General features: G+C 36.8%; 1 protein-coding gene across 1 annotated transcript in view; it reads right to left on the reverse strand.

The window, feature by feature from the left end:
• The window catches only part of LOC126175921 (hemocytin), a 486,280-nt gene that overhangs the window by 415,802 nt on the left and 51,484 nt on the right, over positions 1 to 18,994 (reverse strand). Inside the window, exons 4-6 of the mRNA XM_049922991.1 lie at positions 18,287 to 18,414; positions 13,902 to 14,064; positions 10,184 to 10,311 (exon numbers count right to left, since the gene is read on the reverse strand). Of these exons, the coding sequence (XP_049778948.1) occupies positions 10,184 to 10,311; positions 13,902 to 14,064; positions 18,287 to 18,414 (419 nt within the window). The remainder of the gene's footprint in view (positions 1 to 10,183; positions 10,312 to 13,901; positions 14,065 to 18,286; positions 18,415 to 18,994) is intronic.

The following is an 18,994-nucleotide window of genomic DNA, read 5'->3' on the forward strand; positions in this document are numbered from 1 at the left end:
TCAACCCTATCTGGTACGGATCCCACACTGCTGAGCAGTATTCAAGCAGTGGGCAAACAAGCGTACTGTAACCTACTTCCTTTGTTTTCGGATTGCATTTCCTTAGGATTCTTCCAATGAATCTCAGTCTGGCATCTGCTTTACCGACGATCAACATTATATGATCATTCCATTTTAAATCACTCCTAATGCATACTCCCAGATAATTTATGGTATTAACTGCTTCCAGTTCCTGACCTGCTATTTTGTAGCTAAATGATAAAGGATCTATCTTTCTGTATATTCGCAGCACATTACACTTGTCTACATTGAGATTCAATTGCCATTCCCTGCACCATGCGTCAATTCGCTGCAGATCCTCCTGCATTTCAGTACAATTTTCCACTGTTACAACCTCTCGGTACACCACAGCATCATCTGCAAAAAGCCTCAGTGAACTTCCGATGTCATCCACCAGGTCATTTATGTATATTGTGAATAGCAACGGTCCTATGACACTCCCCTGCGGCACACCTGAAATCACTCTTACTTCGGAAGACTTCTCTCCATTGAGAATAACATGCTGCCTCCTGTTATCTAGGAACTCCTCAATCCAATCACACAATTGGTCTGATAGTCCATATGCTCTTACTTTGTTCATTAAACGACTGTGGGGAACTGTATCGAACGCCTTGCGGAAGTCAAGAAACACGGCATCTACCTGTGAACCCGTGTCTATGGCCCTCTGAGTCTCGTGGACGAATAGCGCGAGCTGGGTTTCACATGACCGTCTTTTTCGAAACCCATGCTGATTCCTACAGAGTAGATTTCTAGTCTCCAGAAAAGTCATTATACTCGAACACAATACGTGTTCCAAAATTCTGCAACTGATCGACGTTAGAGATATAGGTCTATAGTTCTGCACATCTGTTCGACGTCCCTTCTTGAAAACGGGGATGACCTGTGCCCTTTTCCAATCCTTTGGAACGCTACGCTCTTCTAGAGACCTACGGTACACCGCTGCAAGAACGGGGGCAAGTTCCTTCGCGTACTCAGTGTAAAATTGAACTGGTATCCCATCAGGTCCAGAGGCCTTTCCTCTTTTGAGCGATTTTAATTGTTTCTCTATCCCTCTGTCGTCTATTTCGATATCTACCATTTTGTCATCTGTGCGACAATCTAGAGAAGGAACTACAGTGCAATCTTCCTCTGTGAAACAACTTTGGAAAAAGACATTTAGTATTTCGGCCTTTAGTCTGTCATCCTCTGTTTCAGTACCATTTTGGTCACAGAGTGTCTGGACATTTTGTTTTGATCCACCTACCGCTTTGACATAAGACCAAAATTTCTTAGGATTTTCTGCCAAGTCAGTACATAGAACTTTACTTTCGAATTCATTGAACGCCTCTCGCATAGCCCTCCTCACACTACATTTCGCTTCGCGTAATTTTTGTTTGTCTGCAAGGCTTTGGCTATGTTTATGTTTGCTGTGAAGTTCCCTTTGCTTCCGCAGCAGTTTGCTAACTCGGTTGTTGTACCACGGTGGCTCTTTTCCATCTCTTACGATCTTGCTTGGCACATACTCATCTAACGCATAATGTACGACGGTTTTGAACTTTGTCCACTGATCCTCAACACTATCTGTACTTGAGACAAAACTTTTGTGTTGAGCCAACAGGTACTCTGAAATCTGCTTTTTGTCACTTTTTCTAAACAGAAAAATCTTCCTACCCTTTTTAATATTCCTATTTACGGCTGAAATCATCGATGCCGTAACCGCTTTATGATCGCTGATACCCTGTTCTGCGTTAACTTTTTCAAATAGTTCGGGTCTGTTTGTCACCAGAAGGTCTAATATGTTATCCCCACGAGTCGGTTCTCTGTTTAACTGCTCAAGGTAGTTTTCAGATAAAGCACTTAAAAAAATTTCACAGGATTCTTTGTCCCTGCCACCCGTTATGAACGTTTGAGTCTCCCAGTCTATATCTGGCAAATTAAAATCTCCACCCAGAACTATAACATGGTGGGGAAATCTACTCGAAATATTTTCCAAATTATCCTTCAGGTGCTCAGCCACAACAGCTGTTGAGCCAGGGGGCCTATAGAGACATCCAATTACCATGTCTGAGCCTGCTTTAACCGTGACCTTCACCCAAATCATTTCACATTTCGGATCTCCGTCAATTTCCTTCGATACTATTGCACTTCTTATCGCTATAAACACGCCTCCCCCTTCACTGTGCAGCCTGTCTCTACGGTATACATTCCAATCTGAGTTTAGGATTTCATTACTGTTTACGTCTGGTTTCAGCCAACTTTCTGTCCCTAGTACTATATGGGCATTGTGACCGTTTATTAATGAGAGCAGTTCTGGGACCTTTCTATAGACGCTCCTGCAGTTTACTATTAGCATATTAATATTGTTATTCCCTGTTGCATTTTGCCTACTCCTACCTTGCCGCGTCTCAGGAGGCGTCTTGTCGGGCCTAGGGAGGGGATTCTCTAACCTAAAAAACCCCCATGTGCACTCCACACGTACTCCGCTGGTCAATAGCGTTCCTCACAGCCATTATAAGTATGGCTGCCCAGCAAACGGTCAGTCAGTTCTGTACTCGTATCTGATATTGTCAGTAACTATAGTCCGATCCACAAACAATGGTGGTCCACACATGTCGAGGCATGTATAGGAATTGCATTGCTACCGATTCCTAGTGACAGTTGCGGTACGTGCATGTGTGTGCTTTGCACTTGAAAAAAGTGTGCAGCCTACAAATTATGTCCCTTGCTCTCTTATGCACAATTTGTAACTTACCACCACCATCGGCAATGACAACTTGCAACAACTGGAATAGAATTTCTCTAAACAACACACTTTGATTACGTTTAATGCTCACATTAACTACAGCATTCACAGCAGAGTGGTTAGAACACTACTGAACATTGGTAGGCTGTTGGAGACTCTTTCTTCTTAGCACATTAACATCATTGTGGTAAAGGTTTCTACTTTTGCACCTTACACCATTGTTACACAGGTTACTTTTTGCTTGTGCTAGTCTGTGTCTTGTCTGCCAACAGTCAGCCATCTTCAGCTGGACTACTGCTTGGTATTGTGTTCTCTTCCATAGGTGGCACTTCCACCTTGTGACTTCACCCAGTTGTCTCCTGGGTTTTGATGCCATGTGCTGATATTTGGCTAGTCACAGATATAGCACATATGATGACTGAATGTTATAAAATGTTGAATACAATTTAATGTTGAACGCACAATCAAACAACACAATCTTTTAATAATAGATGTGTATATTAGAAAGTGATACGTTGAATATCATATGAGATGACACCCAGAAGTAACTAGTATTCCTTTCCAGATGTTTAAGGTTTTTTAGTTCTAGTTTCACATACTGCTTGTGGCAATTAAATAAGAAATATTGACTCAGACATAAGTTTATAAATGTTTTCCTTGTTTTAAAAGTGATCAGATAGCCATTGATGATTAACTGTTCCCTGACCTCTAAAAGGCATATTCCATAACAGTTCAGGCAGGCTAGGAAAAAAATCTTACCTTCACAATCTTGGATGTTATTGAACTTAGCATATATTAAAATGAAGCACTAAGTAGGGAATATGTATTTTTTTGTTTTCTCCAAATAAATTTCTACTCCGAGATACAGCCCTTAAAAGATGACACTACGCGTACCATTTTGAAGATGCGAATTTTGGAAATAATTTTAAAATGCTGTATATCTGGAACAGTTCTAGATATTCTGTTGGATTTTTTTATTTGAAAGACAATTGCTTTATGATTACAAAGAAATCCTCCATTTGGACCTATTTGTCAAAGTTCTTTTACTACAGCATTCTCAATTTTTTTAATTTATGTATTTTTTTCTCAAAAATGCCAGTCCATAAAATTATGATTTTTTTCTGTTGATTAGCACGATATAGTTCTACATCCCATGAAAAGGAGATCTTCCACTTTTAGGTTGAAAAGGTTTGATAAACAATTGAAATTTTTGCCATACATAAAACCCATTTTATTACCATATTATAAAATAACAGGCTCAAAAAAATCAAAACCCAGCATTAATTAACATAATTTTAGTTCTGAAAGATGAGTAAGAGACTCATTTTTCAAGCATTTTAAATGGTTCCAAAACGTATGTGAAAAGTCCAAAGACTTAAGGTTTTCAGTTTATACAACTTCTGTGTACTCTGTTTTATTCTGAAATTTGCCAGTCAATGAACTAAAATGTGTTCCACTGCTGCAGTATCTTATTTTGACATATAGTGATGCCTTCCTGTTGGACCAATAGGAACTGGAGCACTTACAATCTTCAAAACATTGTGGACAGGAAGTGAACACTGACGGCGTTGTTGCTGTCCTTTAGCTGGAAACCTATATCCAGCAACTGGTCCATACAATAGCATAAAGTTCACTACAGTTTTGCTTAACTCATACCTGGTGTCTATAATCTCTGCAATCCACCAGTCACAGTCATACACACACACCACAAACATCCCCCTTCTCAGATTGTGAATCTGAATATTATCCTGCTGTTTCTAAGGTGTTGGCCGAACAAATGAAATTTCTTCTTTCTTGCTCTTAAAAATGCATGCAATATGAGTTCGCCCATCACTTCAAGTCCAAAAATGTGTCTTCTGAATTCCTTTCACATGAGTAGTTTGTTTGGACCATTCTTCTTTTTTCTGCTCACAGAATTCTTTGATTTCCTCTTTGGACAAAAGAATGAGTGCTGTGGATGTGTACGATTTCATGACTCTTGTAATATCCTCAGCATTCTGAATCACAGAGGTATTTGGTCTGGCAAGGTTATGTTTTGTAACATGGTGCTTCAACAGGTCTCCTACACAATCACAAGGCCCCTTCCTATGACCAGTAGCACTGATAGCCAGTCAGCTGGCACAAGTGACTTACTCAACTCAAACAGCTGGTAGCAATTTTTAAAATGACTAGGAGCACCATCAGAAATAATGATGATCTTTTCTGCTTCTGTTTGCAGTTAAAGAATTTTGTGCATTGCTAGCAAAGCATGTGCTGAGTCATGTCCTGTGTCATCACTTATAACTGCAACACTTGTGGTCTTGTTTTGAAAATATATCATTACTGTAAAAATTGAAACCTGGCCATTACTCCAATGATACTCTTTGAAATTCTTGTGGGAGAATTACAGACCAGTTCTCAGCAAAATCACAGTGAAGCACTGTACACACCCTTTCACTTCTGCAATGTGTTGTTGATGCAATTTCTTCAGCTGCTTTCACTGACCATTTACCAAGTTTAACAATAAAACTGTCAAAGGCAACAGTTTTCTTAATTAGTTTATTTTCCTCCCATGTCACATATGTAATTTCTGCAGAGTTATCTGCTACACCTTCCAGGCCAAGTGTCTGTAAAGACAGTCCTCTCTTTCCAGGGCAGTCAACACATTCTTGAAACAAAATCTCTCACTTTATGTCACAGACTACTAATGACTTCATATGCCCAACCAGGATGTCATATGTCATGTGCTCCAGTAAGTTCTTCAAAGTTACCACACAAAGTTCAAAATTTGCCCAGTACACACATAAACAGACATCTCTAGGTGGGTATGGAACTACGTTGTAGTGCATAAAATTCTGATTTTTCCAAGATGTGAAGTTGTATAGTTGCTCTTATAAATTGCAAAAGTATGTTTAATATTGCGAGTCATGTACCACTTCACTTTCACAACTTTTTGACCTTCAACTGTTACCGTTATATTGTCTTTTTTGCTGGCACTCTGGCGAGAACAGTCTCATTTATCTTCCAGATAAAATGACTGCACTATTTGAACTTGAGCTGCTTCTACAAGATGACCATAATAGGGATCTGGTCTTCCAAAGACTCCTTTTACACACCTCACATTTCTTGACTTTTCTACCATGTACTTTGATACTAGTGGAACGTGGTTCAAAATTGTTTTCTTTGAAAATGTCTCTGGCGTAATTGTTAAAACTTGCACCTTTTCACTGTAGGATGCACAATATTCAACAGCTGAATTAATATTTGTGAAAAATTCCTGCCAAGAGGTGCAAGAGTGCTTTGGTTCATTTTCTTCTGAATATGGAGTTTATACTTTGAAAACTAGTTGTGGTCAGTTTTGTTGTAGAGTATTCATCCATAGTTTTAGTATTTTCTCTGTACTCTGTTGATGCATAGGCTTATGACTTGACTTCACAGACCACAGTTTCTTAACAGAACTAACACCTACCTCTGAAATTAACTGATTTGGGATATTTAATTCTTCCTCTATTGATGTGAAATCTGCATCATCTGCACCACAGGAGGCTTCACCTTGTTCAGATACTAACATTGTTGTTATTCTATCAAAACATTTAGAACACAAAAAGCTGTCACTGGAAACATCTTTACTTTGAAACAGAGTCTTCAAATGAGAACACTTATTACCAACCTGAAGAAAGACTGTGTTTTTTTTTTTTTTTTTTTTTTTTTTTTTTTTTGTTTGTGTTATATATCACTGTTTCATGGATATTCAAATAGTCAGCACATTTCACTCTCCTGTGGCTCCAGTCAGAGGGCATTTCAAACAGTCCTTTTCACAATACACACTGCTACTGTATCAACTGGCAAATTCCTCATGAAAACACAGAACTCACTGGATGGTCTCAGATTTCTTAGAAGTAAACAAATTAACAGTGAAAAACTACAATACAGAAACCTGCAATGAACAACCATGACAAAGAAACTGACAAGAAACTACAACAAAGTGTAAGAAATATCTGCAACAATGAAAATGAAAAGAAATAACTGCAACAAAGAAAGTGATATGAATTAACTGCAACAAAGACAACAGAAGTAAACATTGTAACAAAGAAATTAGTAAGAAACAACTTCAGTGAGGACATACATTACCCTTGACAGTTAAAAAAAATGATTTTTTACAATAAAACCAGTCCAACTTGAAGGTAAAGCTCTATTTTACAGAGAATATAGTACTACATGCTAATTAACAGAAAAAAAATCTAATTTTTCTGGATTAGCATTCTTGAAAAAAAATTTGTAAATGATAAAGAAAATTCAAAAGGTGACAGTAAAAGAACTTTGACAGATATGTTCAAATGGAGGATACCATTGTAACCATAAAGCAATTATCTTTCAAACAAAAAAAACTTGTAACAAAATATCTAGAACTGTACAAGAGATACAGCACTTTTTTAAAAAATTCAAAATTTGCGTCTTCAAAATGGTGTTTGCAGTGTTATCTTGGGAGGCCTGTATCTTGAGACAAGAATTTCGTGGAGAAAACAAAAAAAAATACATGTTTCTTACTCCTGAATTTTAACATATGCTAAATTCAATAACATCTAAGACTATGAAGGTAACCCCCCTGCCTGAAGTGATGTGGATTATGCCAAGACAAAAAAAATGGCATGTGTTCACATCATATGGGCACAGAACAATTTTACTTCTACATCTATAACTATACTCTGTAATCCACTTTGAAGTGTATGTCAGAGGCATTGTACTACTTCTTAGGACCTTTTCGTTCCTTTCACATATGGAGCACAGGAAGAATGATTGCTTAAACACCTCTGTGTATTCAATTAGTCTAATATTTCTTCATCGTCTGTAAGGGAGTGACATGTAGGCAGTTGTAGTTACATCTAGATTAATGATGATTGTTGAAACTTTTTAAGTGAGATTTCGTGGGACAGTTGTTGTCTGTCTTCATGGATCTGCTAGTCCTGGTTTTTCAGCATCTCTATGATGCTCCCCCATGGATCAAACAAACCTTTGACCATAATAAGTGTTGACCTTCTTTGTATATGTTTAATATCCTCTAACACTCACATTTTGTATGGCACTGGCTGAAATATCCTTTAGTACACATTAAAGTATTTTGTTTGAAGATTTAAAGGTGACATTATAGAACCAAAATTTGTCTCATGTGCACTTTACAGTGTATAAGGGTGCCATCCATGTTAGTGTGTACCAAGATTTAAAAGAAGAGTCACGACTGACTTTTTATCAGAAATGACGCAGATGAAAAGATGTGGTGTTATGGGTATGACCCAAAATCTGTCCTGTTTTACCAGTAGGACTGGCCTATGACATCTGACATCTGTAATGAGAGGTGGCAACCAGCTCCACAATGTCTGGACATGGTTTCCCCATGTGTTAAAGACAGTCACCACAGCACTCCGCTAAGACCCGACAAGTCATGCAGTTTCCGAAATGATCATACTGAGCCTCCAGGCCATCACAATATGCCCATGGGCAAACTCAAATAGATCACATACCTTCCCCATTCTACACACAGACAGCACACTCACCGATTCTACGTGCACCATGGATGCATATGACTAACAGTCATTCACCATCAGGTGACCCTGTTATTGCCTGAATGGGTTTATATCAACAGTACGTCGGTGGTGATAATGTTCTGGCTGATCAGTGTATATTGGATATAATGGCAACAAATAGGCCTGAGTTCTTTGAGGACATGCACACTGAAACAGGTATCAGTGATTATGAGACATGTGGAAATATTGACATAATGTCCTTGTGGAAACTCTGCACTCACTGGTCTTGAAACATATTTTTTACTATCTGTCTTGACTGCATTAATTTTTTTTTTTAAATGAACAGTTTCAGTTCATTGTGAACCATCCTCAGATCTGACAGCTTCAGTACAAGAGTAAACTGTCAAATAATCAACATCTACATGCCATGTCACAGGGGAAAAATTAAATATCTGCTGATAAGCGGACAGGTTACTCTTGTAACCAAAGCAGTCACATCTGACGATGATTTGTGTTGAAATGAAAGATGTGATTATAAAAAAATTAATGCAATGAAGACAGACAAGACCACAAATCAGTTGCAGAAATGATGACTACCAAACTACAAAGGACAACTAAAACATGTACAAGGATTTATATGTTCAGCAAACTAGATAAAGAGAGAGTAGTGTTGTATATCAGTACGGAACATTAAACATTTAGCTCTGCAGTGGGCCTTATGCAAGAACTGTCTCTCAAGACAAAAACAAAACTGACAACATATGTGATAGATATGTACCTATTAGAACAGTTTATGACAAGAAGGACACTCCATGGAATGCGGTCACAGCAAAGAAACTTCTAAGGAAACTGAGACTGTAGCATGTAGGGGCAAAATAAACTGCAGGGCTATAGAAAAAGACATGCTGAATGAAATGTTTTTCTGTCAAGACAGCAATTTGTGAGAAATTATGATCATATATTAAGGCTGTTCGTGGTACCAGACAGTCATGGACAAAACAGGAATTGAATTTGAGGGTAGTGAAGCAAAAGCAGGAATTCTTAACACACATTCAAATATCCAGCAGTATTGCCACAGCTTAATTCTTGCACCACTGCAAAGATGAGTTATATGGATGTTAGTGTCAATGGTGTTGAGAAACAGCTGAAATCACTAGAAATCAATAGAGCTCTAAGGCCTGATTGAATTCCTATCAGATTCTGTTCTGAATTTTCAGCTGAGTTAGCTCTTTTTTAACTATATTTGACTGCAGAGCCCTTGAACAAAAGGCTGTGCCCAGTGGTTGAAAGAAAGCACAGGTCACTCCCATGTACAAGAAGGATATCAGAAGTGATCCACAAAGCTACCATCCAATATCCTTGACATCCACTGCTGTTTTCCGATGATGATGTGGTGTGGGGAACCTATAGTAAGGCGGTACAAAAACAAATACACATCTTAAATGACAAAATCAAAATATATGGAATGAATTGCAGTATGGAGAAAAGAAATACTATTGTGGTAACCAGAAGAGACAGAGAAGGAAAGAGAAAAATTAACATTAAATACCTAGGAAGTGTGATAATGGAAAATACAAGAATGGCTTTAAAAGTTAGCAGAAGGGTACAACAGGGCAATCCATTTTACCAGAGTGTGAGGACTTAGTCTGGGGTAGAGTGCTGCCATAATTGCTAAGAAGTATGTTAGAAAATGAGGAGTATCAGAGTGAGAAACAAAGACGTTAGGAAAGAAACTGGAGTAGAAAATTTGAATGAGACTATTGAGAAGAATAGGTTAAAATGGTTTTGACATGTAAAGAGAATGGTGAAATACCAAAATGAATGATGGAAAAAAATTGATTTTCATTTTATATATGCTGTCAAGAAAAGTAAAAAAAAATGTCCAGTGTGCTTAACTTACGTTCACAGTCAGGCACCTGAACCCAATCCGGTTTTGCAGGCACCCAGTCTCCTTCTTTGCAGACAAGGTTTGCTACTGATGAGCCATCAGGAAATTGGTGATGATCCAGACAGGTTATTGTGCAGGTTCTGGTAAGAAAATTAAGAACATCATCATAGGATATCATATAATTAATGTATAGTCTTACCAAAAGGCAAATATAGGAAAGGGTTCTCAAAATACAGTTCTCAGAAAACAATAATATGTGCTTAATTACTAAGTGAAACAGAGACAAAGCAATGAGTATTGGTGCTGGAAACATTGGATGGCATATGATCACTTACATGCAGATGTTTAACAGTATATTTTTTTACATTCCTGTCTTTTCTCTGTATCTTAGGCAACTAGTATTGCAGTACTTCATGTGTCAAAAAATGAAAACTTGAGACAGGAATATCAACAACATTCTGGCCCAAGATACTGTAGGTGTGGATCATGTGTGCATGAGGCGTACTTGCTTGTGAGTATGAATGATGTGTGTTTCTCTTTTGCTCATGAAGTCTGTGGCCGAAAGCTCTATGTAAGTGTCTCTTAATTGTGCCTGTCTGCATCTTAACATGTCTTCTTTATGGTAAGTAGCAATCTATCTTTTGCTACGTTGTTAATCATTTATGTTTACTAGAGACTACAGTCAAGGTCAGCAATAACAAAAATAGCTGAGGATGCTGAGGGTAGAATTACGCATCTATGTGACTTTCTGAAACACAGCAAAACACATAAAACAATTCTACAGCACCGTTATTCAAGGAACAAAAATAGCTGGCACATTTTGACCTAATATTTCTGGACATTCACAACTTTCAATACTGTCATTATGATTTATCATTATGGGCCTTCTAAGAGGGATTCAGCTTTCATTAGCTGCAGATGAAATGCTTTTTGTTTGTTTTTTGTGTAAATTTTCCTCAATTGAAAATTTGTGTTTTATTATTTACCCAAATGCACACTTCTTGTGCATTGGGCTTACATATAGCAGAACAATATGCTGAACAACAGTCCACTAATATATTAAAAGGAATCAATAAAAGCTTTTATTATTTTATCAACTAAAGTAGCGGTTCTTCTAATTCTCGGGATCCCAGTTTGACAAACAAATACAATGTACATAGCTGACATAGTCAAATGTTTTTCTATGTCCTACGGCAGTTATTATGTGCCAGTTAATAATGTTATAGTTACAGACATTAATTTAATTTTCATGAAGTCAAACTGATGTGAAAATATTAAATTTTGATTTCACACAGATATTGTTAGTGGCCTTCTCAGTTATGTCAGAAAAAATTTGTTCAGGATGTGCAAAAGTACATCGCAATCAACTGTTACAAGTCTGAACTTTATCAGAGCAATATTTTGCTTAAAATAGGTGTTTTTACAAAAGATTGAAGGTGCTAAATATTACTCGTATGTAGCCTCAGTTTGATGTAAGAACATTAACTATGTGACTCCATTAAGCTACCTGTAACAGTTTTCAAGTAATTTACTAAAAACTAAATTCAGAACAAAATCATCCTTAATAGGTTAACTATCATTTGTATTAATGACAGAAAGTTCAAATGACAGCACTTGATTACCCTTTGAACAATAATAAAGTTATACCAAGTTTCAAGACTTTAGTGTACATAACAATCAACACAAGGACTCTTAAAGTAGTAGTTCAGAGATCATGTTCTACTGTCAGTTCCATTCTAAAAATTCTAGCTGGCAAAGTTTAAATACAGTTCAGCTGAAGCATTCACAGTAACTAAAGCCAACTTAACTCCAGTCATATAAAAATTACGAAGATTGTACACTGATTCACAAAAGAGTTATTAAATTATACGTGTCCAAGAAAGCGGCAATTAAGATCCTACTACCTGGGGATAGAACGGTTGATAACAGATGTTTCGTTCATCTGTCTGCTGCACCCACATATTAATATGGCCAGAGAGGCAGTGGAGACACACACTTTGCACCCAACTATCAATCAGTCCACATCAGTCATACGCTGGCTTACGCTCTGCCTCAGATGATGTTGCAGCCACACTGCTACTAATTGCATGTTCAGTAAGAGTAAGAAGTGAACTTCCGAGGACTGTACATTGTCCTGGATCACTTAGATTTCACAAAAGTAACTGTTTGTATGCCTCCATAATGTTGACAAAAGTGTGTGGCAAGTTGTGAGATTATTTTCCAGTTTTGTGGTGAGCAATTAACTATGATAATTGTAAGTCAGGGTGAAAGACCATTTTAATTGGAACTTTACCATTGAGGTCACCTCTGAACTGTTCATAGTGTCATCCAGGGACATTTTCAGTTAGAGCACAGAACTTTTATTTATAAACATAGCTCCTGATACTGCTGACTAAATAGAGAGTAGAAAAATTTTCTTTCAGTGAGCACAAGAAGAATGTGGACTTGTGGACTGGAAATTATGGTCAATACATTCTCCATCGCTTTCTGGCTGACCATAAAAATAGTTTTCAGGCTCTTGTAAAAGACAGTGATGAACAAACAAATTCAACATTATTATCCACCCACCACCCCAAAGGCTTCATGGGGTCTGTGCCACATTTCAACCCTACCATCAGATCTTACCATTTGAAATTGCAATTCATCCAATCGGATCACTGTTTTCCAGTCATCTAGGGACCAACCAATATGGACAGAAGGCCAAGAAAGGCACTGCAGATGATACTGTGCTGTTAGCAAAGGCACTCGCATTTGTTGTCTGATGTCATAAAGCCATTAACACTAAATTTCACCACACTGTCCTAACAGATATGTTCGTTGTGCATCCAACATTGATTTCTGTGGTTATTTCACACAGTACTGCTTGTCTGTCAGCATTGACAACTCTGTGCAACCAGCGCTCTTCTCGGTCATTAAGTGAAGGCCATTGGCCACTGTAATGCCTGAAATTTGGTATTCTTGGCATACTCTTGACACTGTAGGATCTCAGAATATTGAATTCCTTAATGATTTCCAAAATGGAATGTCCCATGCATCCAGCTTCAACTATCATTCTGCGTTCAAAGTCTGTTAATTTCCATTGTGCAACGGTAATCACGTCAGAAATCTTTTCACACGACTCAGCTGAGTAGAAATGAGAGCTCTGCCAATGCACTGACCTTTTATACCTGGTACACATGATATTAGCATCAAGTGTACATGTGCATATTGCTAAACCATGACTTTTGTCACCTAATTGTATGTAATATACATTTGATTGAATGCAATTATTGTAGTCCAAAAATACAGGGATTAACAATGAGGCACTTGAAGAAGAAAATGAGTGAAAGCTTAAAATTATGCCAAAAATTGAACCAATTTGTTAAGAATGCTCAGAAAATTTACGTCATTTTAGAGTTAGCACTCTTCTTATGTAGAGGGATTTCTTTTTGTTACTATTACAACAACAATAACAAATGGTTTTTAAATAGAAGCAATACAGAAATTATGAGTTAAACTAAAAATCACAGTTAACATTAGAAAAAGAAATACACAATGGCTCCAGCAATAAAAATTATAGATGTTCTAAACTTTAAATGAAGCAAAGGACTTACACTGAATAAAACTCACAACAATAACTCAGAAAGGGCCACTGGCAAACTAATAATACCTGTTGCAAACAGAGGAAATTTTTCTAAACAGATATGAGGGTAAACTGATAAGGCCAGCAAATATAAATAGTGGAACTCACTTTCCACCAATGCAGACCCTTCGTGAATTGGCAGCTCTAGGTGGTTGGTTGAGGCATGGCTTTTTCTCAAACTGACACCTTGGGCCTGTGTACCCTTCAGAGCAGTTGCACTTGCCAGGTGATACACATATGCCATTGTGTTGACAGGCTGGTAGGCAGATGGCTGTAATTATGGTACAATGGAACTGTCAGTTACAAAAACTTTACTAGTCACAATAGCTACTTCCTAGATTTGAATTAATAAAAAATGATCCACAGTACAAGGAAATATTTGATTATTCATTACATTGTAAGCTTGTATTAAAATCATAAATTCAACCAATGTATAGTTCATATAGCTTTCAAACTGTTATCAAGTTGACATATTACACACTATATCAACCCTTAAGCAAGATAATGGCACAGGGATACAAAATTATTGACAAACATTGCAGAGCTATGTGTGTTTTTGAGAAATGGGATTTAACAAGTAACAACATTAGACAGCAACATACACTTAAATCTATAACATTATGTTGCAATGGATGTAAAACTAAAGAAAATAATATTTTAAAGAATTATTGGGAAATATGGGCTCAAGAAGTATAGTGATGTCAACCGGATTTGTTTAATTACAGTTTGATTATATTGGTATATAAGTTCTTGAATCAAGTTCAGTTTGTTTTCAAATACTCATGTAATGTATTGCCTAATGTTGGTTAGTTAAATGACTGAGTCTCATATTAATCTTAATCTACTCGTAAATTTAGCAATTGGGAACATCCAGAAATTCATCTAAGGAATGTAAGCAAAAATGATGTCAATTTTACTTTTACAACTGCTTTTACTGCAGTACCTTTAATCCATAATGTTTATATGAATGCCTGTTTCCCTTCCACATCCACATACATACTTTGCATACCACTGTGAAAGGCATGGCAAAAGGTTCTCAGCATAATACCGCATGGTGGGGGTTCTGACCATTCCAATCACATGTGGAATGCAGGAGTAATGGCTGTTTAAATGCTTATTTGGGTGCTGTAATTAGTCTAATGTTGCCTTCATGACAACTACAGGAGCATTACACTACAACTGCAGGAGCAATACATGAATATCTATACATCCTTCTCGTAATACTGGCTCTTGAAATTTTACAAGTAGAATTTCACAGCATAATTTGCAACTACTTGCAAGAATCTGCCAATTTTTTTTTCTTTTCCTTTTTTTTTTTTTTCCTTGTAGCTCTTCTGCGAGTCCAACAAACTTGTGGCCACCCTTCCCTGTATACATTCAATAGCCCCTGTGAGTCCTACTAGGTACCACAGACTGCAGTCATATTTTGAAATGGATGAAAATTATCTGCAAGGAGTCTTTGCAGACTGGCTGCATTTTCCAGTAGCATGGCAATAGACTGAAGTCTGGCACCAGCCTAACATACAAATGAAACAATACAAAAAGGTTATGTTGTGAATAGTGGAAGCCATTCTTGCTCCTAGCATTACATTTCTAAATTTTTACATTGTGGCTGATCTTTAATAACAAATTCCGTAAGTGAACTTATGTATTGTGAGACTGTCCTTAGTATGTTCACTATTACTGCTACAAATTGGAAAGAGGAGGGAGAAGGAGAGGGGAAGAGGGAGAGAGTGGGAGAAAGAGAGGGATGAGGAGGGGAGCAACAAGGAGGTAAAAGGAAGTGGAGGAAGAGTAAGGGAGGGCGAAATACAAAGGAAGGAAGAGAAGGAAGGGGTACAGAGGAGAGGGCAGTGATAAAGAAAAGGGTGGGAAGATGAGTGGGGCAGAGAGAGAGAGAGAGAGAATAGAGAGGGGCAGTGGTGATGGAGAGAGACAAAGAGAGTAGTCAGAAAGGAGAGAGAGAGGAAAAGAAAAATAGATTCCAGCTTCCCATTTCAGTGGATCCTTAATAAGAATGTAAGAGCTCCCACAGATACTATTTCTACAACACAAGCTATCAGTAACAATGCTTCTGACTTAGGAACTAGTTTCGAATTATGAACAACAGTCCTCAATAATGCTCTCTTACATAGCAGCTCGTTCTCTCTGTGGATCTGACACTGCCATATCACACATCTCCTCTCGACTGTGACACAATGCAGTCTGTTTAGTTTTGTAGTTAGAGATAGCACTATAAATTTATTATTTTTTTTTGTTTCATATTTTTTGCAGTTAATTAGGTGCTTACAAATTATATCTCTGCTGATGAGCCATTTTCAAGTGTGACCACAAAAGATGAAAATTGATCTCTCTTGCTGTGGCAGTCTGGTAGAGCAGAAGCAAATCAAGAAATGCACTCTTATTTTGTAATTGACTGAAGCAATAAACAAATTTTAATCATATTTGCATTGTCTACATTGACGAGAATCCAACTATTATTCAGTTTTGTGCATGTTAAAGCACAGTAGCAACATACAAAACAACTAATTATAATCATCAATATTGTGCAAAAATATCGCCTCCCAGGAGTGCAGATTAAGTTTCTTATTTATATGAATAGTTCCTATTATTTACTGCTGCTATGTAAGAATTCTGTGTAAAATCGTGTGCCTTGAAAGTAAAACATACTGGCTGCTTCTAAGGACAGTGCATTAAATGTTATGTCACAATTTTTAAGTAAGTATGATAATGAATTTTGTAGTTTTGATTTTGATTTTAAGGTCCACTGTTTTACTGCAACATCCTACTGCATTTACAAGTTACTGGAAATTATATGTATATTGCTAGTGATCAGGATCCCATAACCAGCATAGTTGATTTTGTTGATCCAGTTTCCATTTACCATAACTTATACTTATGCGTCTTCAAGAGAAACTTGAAAAATTGCTTCTTAGTCCTTGCTTGCTTTGTATTTGGTTGTACAAATCATTATCTGATTTTACCTTCACTGTTTGGTTTGATACAAAAGGTGTCCTTTCTATCTATGTCAAGTTTTCAGCTTAGTTTTAGTTTCTGATACTGTATCCACTTAAAAGCTTTTTCATAATCTATATAGAACAGAAAAATATTTCTTATGGAACAGTTATTAATAAGCACTATGACTTTTATTCATTTGTACTTCGTCTTGTCTAAAGTGAAAGTGTGACATTACTTGTACCTCTTTCATGTTTCTTGCATATACTTCAGTATTTAATTTTCAGAAATATTATTACTGTACCCACATCTGTAATAGACACCCTTAAAAAGGAGCCACACTCAAAACTAGTACAGCTTAATAAAGTACAATTTTAAAATACAGCCAGGTGGAATGACGTATTTCCTCAAACAGATCATAACCATTGTCTGGGTTAGCAATTCATTTCATATATAATATTAAATATTTTATGAAGGGTTGCAATGTCTCTTTCATCTATAAATTTCATTATCACTGACCAGATTTAGTCTGCAACAGCAGCTTTGTTGTGTTTCAAGTTTCATATGGCATTTTATATCTTCTCTTTAATGATTGATGGGCCAGGTAAACAACAATCATGTTCAGTTCATCCAAAAAACATTTCAATATATTATCCCCAAGAACAACATTACATTGAAAATTTCCTGGCACATGAAAACAGTGTGCCAGATATGGACTGGTACCTTGCCACCAATTACACTTAGTCTTCTCTTCCAAAAGATTCCAACAGTGTACCTAAGTTTTTCACGTTAGCTAAAAATCATCATTCTGCTTTTTAAGTTTTTCTGTTTGCACACACGTTTTACCAATTCACTTTCTTTTATTCTTATCTCTGATACTGTTAGTTTTTAATGCTTTCATGTACATTGTTATGTCTGATATAATTCTGTTCTTATGACCATTCATAAACAAGAACTCATCCATCATCTGCTTCTGCTTTTTTATTTCATGGTTTATATAAGAATAATTAGGAAACTGTTCAGAAAAAGTGGGTTAGTATCCTACTGTACATGTTTCCTCCAAAAAACTGTAAAGACTCAAAAGAGTAAAATTTATCCATAATTGTAACTGTATCCATGGAACCACGTTTTAAGTGGCATGGCATGACTTTACAGGGTGAGAAACAAACACAGTATGCAAGAAAAATATTTGTTGGAAGGAAACTTGAAATAGATGTTGGAAGCAATTGAAACATTTACTTAGCCTACAGACGTCTTCACTTTCTAAGCAGGTTATGCATGCACACCATACTTAAAAAAATTTTTTTGTGTATTTCAGTATAATGAGTGTAGTGAGATATGAGTAGTTCTTGCTTGTTATAAAGGCATTCATAGAGAACATTGTTATGAATTTATGTCATCTGCAGTACTCACAACACTGCTTCGAATAATTACCTTACCAAATGTAACTGTAACATATACAATGAACAATGAAATGGAGTACTGTCACAAATTTAAAAAGTACAGACAGGAACTGAAATATTGACATATGTACTTACGCTCACAGTTGGGCACTGTTTCCCATTCGGTATTCTCTACTTGCCACTTTCCATCCACACAAGTGAGGAACAACTGTGTCTGCCCACTGGGAAACTGGTATTCTCGGTAGCAGTTTGCCCTGCATCCACTAAATAAAAAACAGATTTTGTTCATCACAAGTACAATACTCCAGAATATTGAGAAATATGTATAAAACCTAATCATGTAAACACTAAATTGATAAAAAGATTACAAATATTTTGTGTGTTTTATTAAACAATGGAAAATAGAGGATGGAATGTAACAATATTATGAAAAGGAAAGTTGTTGCTCATCATATAGTGGATGCTCATCATATAGGCACAACCACAAACAAGCTTTCAGCCAACAAGGCCTTTGTCCAAAATAGATGAGAGGCGCATGAGTGTGTGTGAATTGCGTTTGTGTGTGTGTGTGTGTGTGTGTGTGTCTGTCATCAATTTTTGACAAATGCCTTGTTGGTCAAAAGCTTATTTGTGAGAGTCTTTTTGTTGTGCCTATCTGCAACTCAGCATCTCCACTATATGATGAGTAGCAACTTTCCTTTTCATAATATTCTATGTTTCATTGTATCACATAACAATACTAATTCCATAGTTTGATTTTGCCTAAACTGAAAAGAAAATGATGTACTAGAGTTGAAGCAAAATTAGATAAACAAAATTGGAAGACAACACATTTGTGACAAT

This window comes from Schistocerca cancellata, chromosome 3, assembly GCF_023864275.1.
Source record: "Schistocerca cancellata isolate TAMUIC-IGC-003103 chromosome 3, iqSchCanc2.1, whole genome shotgun sequence".
NCBI lineage: Eukaryota > Metazoa > Arthropoda > Insecta > Orthoptera > Acrididae > Schistocerca > Schistocerca cancellata.